We start from the raw sequence: 9,673 nt of genomic DNA, 5'->3' as shown, positions 1-9,673 counted from the left end.
CTATAATTATTTCAGCATTTATCCATCTGCATATATATTATGCTAACCTAAATGTGAATTCATACTGGTATCTCCTAATTTGAATTCAGTTACCACAGAGTACACTTAGCCTTTCCTCCTTGCTTTATCTATAATTGCCCTCTCTTAGAGTAAGAAACCTAGTTCTCACCATCCATTTACTTGCTTATTAAACATGAGCTACATCTGTAAGTAGGTTGAGAATTATTGCTTAACCTGAATCATGAGAAACAAATTTGCCAGCTGGAGTAAAGTTTTTAGGTACAGTTCTTTTTGTCTTTAATTTTGACAAAGTAATTTAGCCAGCTTCTTTTCTCCCACCTGCTTCAGTGAGGTTATGTCATAAATTTATAATAGTGTTAGACTCATTTGTCGTAGGGTGTATTACATTCCGAGATTTCCTGACATCCTGGTTGAAATTCTTTTAGTTTGTATATGTTAAAGTTTTCTCCTTGTGATGTAAGATTCTGTGAATTTTGACAAATGCATTGAATCATATATCCACCACTCCAGTACCATACAGAGTTGTTCCATCACCCTAAAATTCTAAAGATGTTTTTGGAGAGGAAACTACTATGAGAAAGCATGTGCAAAAAAAATCCTTCCCCCAAAATATTTGGTTCTATCTGATTATGTTAAAATAAATGTATTTACATATTTTTAAAGATAGAAAAAAATAACAGGTATCTTTACTCACCAATAATTCATACATGCAGGCTTTTTAAAAAATATTTATGGGAGTGATGATCAGTTATCATTTATTAGTCTTAAGAGGGTTAATACCTAAGGCCCAAATCCTGTCTCTTACTGAGAGAGGAACTCACTGTATAAAAGAGAGGCTTTTTATTTGATTGAAGATCTTATGGTTACCTATCATGGGTCTCAGTCCTTCACAGTGTTGGTCATACCTGTCAGTTGAGAAAGAGAATTTCTAGAATGTCTGGGTTGTTAACAGCTGCTTAGCAGAATAATCAAAAGAATCAATCAGCAGACTTGGCTGTAATTTGAATTTGACTCTAGACAGAGATTCATGAGCAATAACCTTTTTAGTAATGATCAGTGTGTAGCACAGGCTAGAAATACTGTCCCTACTCCAGCATGTACTGTTTTTCTATTTTGTATTTCAGTTTTTGTTTTTCTTTGGTACATCATTGTTGTTGTTTTGTTTGTTTTCCTCAGCAGCCTACAATTTAATTTCAGGGGTTTGAGTTGCTAATACATGTATCGTATAGCTGGCAGAAGTCCAAAGTGAGACCATGGCCACCTTAATAGATCAAAGAAGTCTTTTAAATGTCATGAAAGAATCTTGAGATATGGGTTCTCAATTTCTGCTGCCAACCAAACCGAATCACCTTGCACCAAAACAATGACACTATGCACCATTATTAAGTAGGATTAATTTAGTTGTAAATTCTATTTGAGTCCCTACTCCGTATCTTCTTAGCTCAATGACTTTGGAAGGTTAACTTCTCTGAACTTGTTTCCTGTTCTTCATTTTAGTACGCATTTTTTTTTCCCAAAGAAAAATTGAGAAATTACACTTGAATATACTTGAGAGCATATGTGTATCTAATTTCCATAGGTGGTTGCTTATATAATGGAGTTAGAGATAAAGAAGCTGCAAAACTAGGAAGGAAAAATAACATTATACTTTGAATAAAGCAGCGGGATAGGAAAATACCTAATCCCCTCAATGAAAACATGAGAAAACCTCTAGTTCTCCCTAGAACACAGCATTAGTGTACTAAGCTCCTCATGAACCTGAACTGTCATACATCCATATCTGAACTTGCACTATCCAGTAAAAGAAAATATATTAAGTGCTCCATAAGACTCTGAAAATTAAATATAGAAATCTAAACCTCTCATTTCACTGTCGAAGAGACTGAAGTTGAAATAAATTAAGATAGTGAAGTTCACAGAAGTTGATCACAGGGTGGCTAAGATCCAGTCTATTGTAATTTTATTGCATTATGTTTTTGGCTCATTATGTTTTTGGTAGAATGAGCACTGCTGAAGGTTGCTATCAAGCTAACAAAATTCACCCAAATTTTTTGGCCTGCCATTTAGCAATTAGGCTCCATTAAATTTTTTTATGTCTATTCTTTTCCACACCTGTCTTTTTAAGGAATGGCTGCCAGAAGATGTCTTTTTAAAAGTATAGTTTGGCATCTGTCACAATTTTATGCAGTTAAATTTTGTGCATAATTAGGAGACAATTATAATACTGCATAAAGGCCATGAGGACTTACACAGAACTGTCCTGTAGAAATTCCATATTGAAATGAAAATATTTGGTGTTGAAAATTTAAATTTAAAGGTGCAGTTTTGCCTGCTTATTTGATAGAATTGTTGGCTTTGCCTGCCATCTCATGGAAGGCTGGTAGTGATATTGTATTGCTCTCTTCTATACATCAAATAGGACCAATGTTTGCATAAATTAAAATTTTAAAAATTACTTCCATTTTCTGGGACTTACTTTACCTGCTTGACTTTCACCTATAATCATAACTTTATTTTTCAAATTAATTATCTAAGTCCCTTTTATCTATCTATCTACCTAAACTATTTTATTCAAATCCAACCTCTGTCTTTAGAGGACTTTTACTCCTCCAAATGGCAAATTGTTTAAGTAATCTAGAGACTTAAGTCAGTCCAAAGCAGGTGGGGGTGATTGCACCCAACACAGTTCAAACAAAGAAGCAGAAACACTGAGGGGAGGGTGATACACAGGTAGCAAGTGACTTATATAATAGAGACGTCATATTATGTAATTGTGCTTAAGCAGTCCTCATAAGGTTTTTGTCTGCTTCAGGTGCTGGAGCCTTAAGTCAGTTCAGCATTCAAGAAGAAGAGATGGGTGTGAAATAGGGGGAAACACGGATAGATTTAAATCCATGAGGAGTAGCTGGAACTTACAAGGCCAGACTGGAACCCATGTTGATCTTTCACTGCCTCCAAACCTCCAACTTTGATGAGTAAGTGCCCTGTAGAGGTAATCACTCTTTTATGGAACTGGTGAAGCTAAGATATGGGAGATATGAGGGGAGCTGGTATAGCTCTAGACCCAGCTGCCTCACAGTAAAGTAAGCCAGCAGATCAGTGACCAAGTGCCCCCACCTCTCCTTTCTCAGCATTAAAAAAATATCTAGGGACACCTGGGTGGCTCAGTTGGTTAAGCAGCTGCCTTCGGCTCAGGTCATGATCCCAAGCGTCCTGGGATCGAGTCCCACATCGGGATCCTTGCTCAGTGGGGAGCCTGCTTCTCCCTCTGCCTCTGCCTGCCATTCTGTCTGCCTGTGCTCGCTCTCTTCCCCTCTCTCTCTCTCTGATAAATAAATTAAAAATCTTAAAAAAAAAAAGAAATATCTAACTACTGGGACACCTGGGTGGCTCAGTCAGTTATGTGTCTGCCTTTGGCTCAGGTCATGATCCCAGGGTCCTGGGATTGAGTCCCACATCAGCTTCCTTGCTCAGCGGAGAGCCTGCTTCTCCCTCTGTCTGCCACCCCTGGCTTGTGCTCTCCTAATCTCTCTCTGACAAATAAATAAAATCTTTAAAAAATACGCAACTTTTGTAGCAACATGGACAGGACTGGAAGAGATTATGCTGAGTGAAATAAGTCAAGCAGAGAGAGTCAATTATCATATGGTTTCACTTATTTGTGGAGCATAACAAATAGCATGGAGGACAAGGGGGGTTAGGAGAAGGGAGTTGGGGTAAATTGGAAGGGGAGGTGAATCATGAGACTATGGACTCTGAACAATCTGAGGGGTTTGAAGTGGCAGGGGCGGGTGGATGGTTGGGGTACCAGGTGGTGGGTATTGGAGAGGGCACGGATTGCATGGAGCACTGGGTGTGGTGAAAAAATAATGAATACTGTTATGCTGAAAATAAATTTAATCTAAAAATATATATATATAAAGCTACTACTTTACCTTTGCCTTCCAAATCTCTCCAATATCTCATGTAGCACAAGAAATCTCAGAACAGGGTCACCTGGATGGCTCGGTTGATTGAACATCAGATTCTTGGTTCTCAGGTCATAATCTCAAGGGTCCTAGGATTGAAACCCGAGGCTGGCTCCGTGCTTAGTGGGGAATCTACTTGAGATTCTCTTTCCCTCTTTCTTTGCCCCTTGCCCCCTACCCCCTCTTCATGCGTTCATGTCCCCATGCACCTGCTTCCTCCCTCTCCAAAATAAAATGAAATAAATCTAAAAAAAAAAAAAAAAATCTCAGAACCATGCAGGAAACTCCGAAGAAAGTTTCATTTCACAGTATCATTCCCCCACCCATACATTCAGAACTGCTTCCAAACAGCAGGTGAAAAAAAAAAAAAAACCCTGGATAATTAATATGCTTTTGTCATTGTTCTGTCACCCGGTGTCATTAGAAATTCCCAAAGTGTTTTTGAATGTTCTGTTGATGTTGCTAGTATACATCTCACCCAGTCATGCAGGGATGCCCCAAACTTGGACTGCTAGTTTATAATTTCATTTTCTTTAAGTCCTGTTTTATACTGCAGTGCTTAGTTCAGACTCACTGGGTTCTTTGGGGGCTTTAGGTTCTTTCCTAACAGCACACCTTGGTAGGGGCTGCCCCAATCTCCCAGATCCCCAAGCAGTCGTTCTGACTTTGAATATCAGTGAACAGGAAATTTGAATGTTATTTTCCATTCCAAAGTCTAATTTCAGTATGTAAATGTCTCAACTTGCTTAAGGGGCCAGCGATAATATCCATTTTAAGGAGTTATTATCAAAGGAAAACAGGGGTTTTGGGGGTAAGGCAAAGCCTCTGCATTCACCTACACAAGTAACAGGTGTAAAACAAAAATGAATATTATTACTGAACACAAATTGAACATCCAGCATGCAAAATTTACACTAAATAAGGCTTAAAACAAAATATTTTTAAAAGCAATTTAACCTCTTATAAGCAAGTGAAGAGAATTTTAAGCAGTGCATGGATGTCTAATGGGAATTTTCTTCCAGTGGTATCAATTATCTGTAAGGATAAGCAACTCTTTATTGCAACAGTAAGTTATTGTTAAATTCAGTTCAAATATATGTTCTCAAATATTAGGAATTCTTATATTCCTGGCTAGTATCTTACAGGAAATGGTTGTCCCAAGAGGTCTTCCTGGAAGGAAATCCTGTGGGAATTCTCGCCATGAAAGTTCAAAAGAATTTAGAGTGCAAAATAAACAATGTCATATGATTAAGTTTAAGTTTTACCAGTCTCTGCTCAAAATAATATTAACACAGGTATTCAGAAAGTGTCAACAATCCCTTATTATTTATTCCAGAAGCATCAATTATTTGTTAGGAATTTATGCACCCTCTCTCCCCTTTTCCTTTTCTGTGAGCGAGTGAGAGTCTGTGTGTGTGTGTACATGGGTGTGTGTGGATGGCCAAGTGTCCGCATTAAAGGAACAAGACCATGGTTTGCTTTATTTTGCTTTACTTTCAAAGAATAAACACATTTCTGAAATTTTCAAGTCAACTGAAGAAATTAACCTTAAACTACTGAAGATGGAAAAAAAAGGTGATAGATTTCAGGGTATCAGAAAGGAGAAGATAGACCTAGTAAGACTATTAATTTTTTTTTTACCAGAACCTTTAGAAGTTAGCTGTAAGAGCTAAGTCATAAGAAAACAAATGAAAAGAGGCAAAAATAAAAAACAAAACACCTTACATATTTTCTTACACAGAGATATAATGGGTAAAGAGAGGAATAAAGAAATCAAGTGAGAGAAAAGGAATGGGAGAGGAAGAATGTGAAGAAAGGGAGAGTAAAGAGATAGAAAAGATGGTTTTTATGGTAGAGAATAGAAAACAAAAACATTTATTAGTTAAAATGAATTTTAAACTTTAAACTTTAAACTTTAAATTTTAAAGTCCAGCCTACTGAAGCGACATCTAGCTGGACCAGGCTTGAGGACGAGGCCGAGGCTTCAGGACGGCAGGCACTGCACCCGGTCTTGGTTCTCGTCTTCCTCAGATGAATTGGAGGTACTGGAAGACGCATCTGATTCTGCATCCACGGCTCCAGCTTCAGGAGCTCCCCAGTGCTGGCGATGACCTCTCTGTGTCAGGTGACGCATGAGGAACCAAAGCATGTGGCTGTCGAACAGGTCAGTGTGGTGTATGCGATCTTCATCTCGTTCTCGCTTGTTTCTCTTGATCATATTCTTTAACCCAATCAGCTCAGTGGTAGCTTTGGCTGTGGGTGCCCAGATCTTAGCATCATGATCTAGGCCACTGGTCGCCAGCACAGGTAGGTAAGGATGGGGGTCAAGGCAGTTTATGGTGCCTCCCTTGTCCCCCTCCATGAACTGAATGATCTGGCGAGATGATTTTTCCCAGAAGAAGATGTGACCACAATCACTGCCGCTCATGATGAACTCACTTCTGGGGCCATAGAAATTGACACCTTTGATTGTGGCATTATTTCTGTGACCCTTGTATCTCTTAACATACTGGGCTCCATCTCCATCAGAGGAGTTGAAGAGATAAATATCTTCATCATTATAACTGGTCAGGAGCTCTGTGCCATCGTGGCTGTACACGAGGCAGGTGATGTTGGCTTTAGAATCACAGTTGACTAGGTGATGGGGACAGAATTTCTTAAGTACCCCATTATTCTCATTCTCATTAATTTTCCTCTGGTCATAAATTCTTACAAACTGATCTCTTCCACCCACTGCAAACTGGTAAGTATTGGCAGGATTCACATGGATGGCATACAGCCCCACCTTCTTCTCCCTCTCTTTGGTTACCACCACTCTGGAAGCCGGCCGGCCTCGTCTGAGGTCAATGGCGAAAACAACTGCATCTTCGCCTGAAGTTAGGAATTGAAAAGGGGAGTCTGGCTCCAGAGCCAACTTATGGGAGGCTCCCCTGTGCTGGGCCACACGCTTGGTATTCTTGCAGTGTGGTAAAGCAGACAGCTCTGCTATGCGAATCTGCCCATCACGGGCACACATGGCCAGGGTGGAATCACCACAATTGGGAAGGAACTTGGCTTGAAAGACATTATTTTTGTGGCCACTCGCAAACTCCAGTACTGGCTGCTGACGCACCCAGTCCCACACTATCACTTTAAGATCATCACTGCTACTGGCCAGCCAGGTGCCACGCTGGTTGAAGTGCACAGTATTGACACAACCATGATGGCCTTCAAGCTCATAGAGCAGGTGGAAACGCTGCACAAAGACTCTTGCGCCACAGGCCTCGTAAACGAAGCGGGCACTGGAACCCAGCTGCCGCTCACGAAGAGCGGAAACAACTTGCCAGCGAGGGCGGGGCAGGGCAGATATTTCGGAGGACACCCACTCCTCCAGGGCCCGATCCTCATCTGATAAATACTGATCACGGTTAGCTTCAGGGCACTGTACCTGAGGGTGTCCTCCTGCCGCTCCTCTCTCCTCCTCCGCTCCTTGCTCCTCCTCGTCCTCCGGGTCGTAAGGGAAGACGGTTTCCTCACAGATGAAGAACTGGTCCGAGTCTTCGGTGCTTTCGAAGTTGACGTTTTCAGCTGAACTTTCTGCGTCTGTGCCTTGACTTTCTGGGGTGGCCTCGCAGAGGATGCCGTCGTCTGCGGTCAAATTCAAGCTTAGCTCCGTGTCTGAAGATGTCTCTCTCGTCTCAGCCGCTTCAGACCGCTCCTCCGGGCTATTGAGCAGGCTTCTTCTTTCTGAGTCTCGTAGGCCATCTGTGCTGCTCCCGTTGTCAGACATCTTAAATGATGCTAGCTGTAGCCGGTGTCGAGTGGGAAAAAGCCCCAAAAGTCCAAGTTAAGGAGTAGGCCCGGCCCGGCTGGGGACAGACCAAGGAGCACTGATCAGGCCTAACGGCAAGTCAGACGCCGAAAGCCAAAGTTGGAACGCGGCTTAACGGGCTATAGCCGTTGAAGTATGGGAGCTGGTGAGGTTCAGAAGACTTTATCCCGTCCAGCATCTCGCGGTATCTCAGGACGGCTCAGACTTTTCCAAGCCCTCCGCCCCACCCCCGCCCCTGTTTTTCACTTCTCAGCCTCTGGACGTTCTGTTCTGTCCTAGACGGGAACATGTTGCACTTTGGAAAATATTCTCAGAGAACTATCAGCAAAAGTGATATTCTTTAGGCAGAACAGTTATCATAAGACTCTCTCAGTGCTTTGCCTGAACGTGATGTACAGTGTGAAAGGAAGAAACAAGCAAACACAATGAAAGATTGCGAAGGTCCCCACAGCGAGCGAGTTTATGATGTACAGAAAATATCTTGAGCAAATCAAACAGGTTGAGGGAAACCTTGACGGCTCTAATGGTAGAAATGTCATAAATAAAATACACATTGCCTAGTTAATTGCATTTTTTATTTAAAAATACTTTTTAGTATGAGTCGATCCCAAATATGGCATTGGACATACCTCTACCAAAAACTACTCATTTTTAAAATCTGAAATGCAAATTTAACTGTGTGTCCTGTATTTTTATTTGTTACATCTGGCAGACTTTCTTAGGGAGAAGAGTAATTTAGTCCTCGATGTAATCAAGGCTGAAATCAACTGGTCAATTTAAAGTGGACATTGAAATTAGTAACTGTTTCATCAATTTGAGATAGAGGCACAACCTTCTTCTTTTTCCACCAGAGATTCGGTATATTTGGACTTAATTCAATTTAGGATACTTAGGGGACATCAATGCAATTCAATGAAAGAAAAGTTTCTTTTGTGATGTCATAGAACTATCAAAATATTTTAAATATACCCCAGAATATTTCAGAGGCTTCTTAGGGGCCTTTTAGGAAAAGAAAACAGCTCTTCGGAGACAGTTAATTGGCACTGCTGTGTTAAGTTCAGAGCTTCTCCAAGTGAATTATCTGAGGTAATGTCAGTAAATTTTCCAAGGGCTACAGTAAACGACTGACGAAGAATGCCAGAATGAGGAAAACAAGATTTCCCTCAGAGCAATTGCAAGATCAATACAAAATTGATTAAACATAGAAGTATAAAGTCTTCTAAAGAAAGAGAATGTTTCCAAGGAGGTAGTAATGGGAAAGACACATAAAAGAATATTCACAGCAATTTGTAAAGAGTTACACAACAACTTTAAACCCACCTGAAAGCCATCGAGAGTAACATGCATAAATAATTCAGTGTATATTCCTATAATGGAATAATGTACAAAAGTGAGGATTAATGAATTAAATACATCAACATGGATGAATCTTAAAAACTGATCAGTGGAAATACAAGTGAAAGAATAGTTAATAATTTCATTTTTGTGCAGATCTTTACAGTTTTCACATTAATAAAACTATTTTAAAAGGCAAGGAAATAATTGACTTAAGTTTCAGGGTAATTATTACCTTTACTGGGGGGCAGGAAGTTAAAATCTAGTGGAGAGGGAGCTTCAAAAATTCTTGGTAATATTTATGGCTTGCCCCGAATATAGGTATTTTATTAGTCTTTTTATTATTTATTGCCTGGCATATACATTTATATACCCCTTTCTAAGTATGATGTATCGCATAGTAGTTTTTTAAAGAGATAATATTCATTAACAAGGGGTCTTGCTTGGCCATAGAGCACAAAAACAGGAAAACCAGAGCATCAAATCTTAGTATCCCCACCCTGGCAATGTCCGGGGGAGGAAGCCTTATTAATTTGCT

General features: G+C 40.2%; 1 protein-coding gene across 1 annotated transcript; it reads right to left on the bottom strand.

Moving 5' to 3' along the window:
- Nucleotides 1–5,843: 5,843 nt before the first annotated feature.
- On the bottom strand, nt 5,844–7,928 carry LOC101670264 (DDB1- and CUL4-associated factor 8-like). Its single transcript, XM_045089210.1, has one exon. The coding sequence runs from the start codon at nt 7,756–7,758 to the stop codon at nt 5,974–5,976; it is 1,785 nt and encodes a 594-aa protein (XP_044945145.1). The 5' UTR covers nt 7,759–7,928; the 3' UTR covers nt 5,844–5,973.
- Between the last annotated feature and the right edge of the window lie 1,745 nt (nt 7,929–9,673).

The sequence above is a fragment of the Mustela putorius genome, unplaced genomic scaffold, assembly GCF_011764305.1.
Source record: "Mustela putorius furo isolate JIRA1106 unplaced genomic scaffold, ASM1176430v1.1 tig00003836_pilon_pilon_pilon, whole genome shotgun sequence".
NCBI lineage: Eukaryota > Metazoa > Chordata > Mammalia > Carnivora > Mustelidae > Mustela > Mustela putorius.
This window is presented reverse-complemented; position numbering and strand designations above follow the sequence as displayed.

What these genes read in the sequence shown, in the direction of transcription:
- LOC101670264 (XM_045089210.1), bottom strand. Translation starts at nt 7,758, where the DNA reads ATGTCTGACAACGGGAGCAGCACAGATGGCCTACGAGACTCAGAAAGA.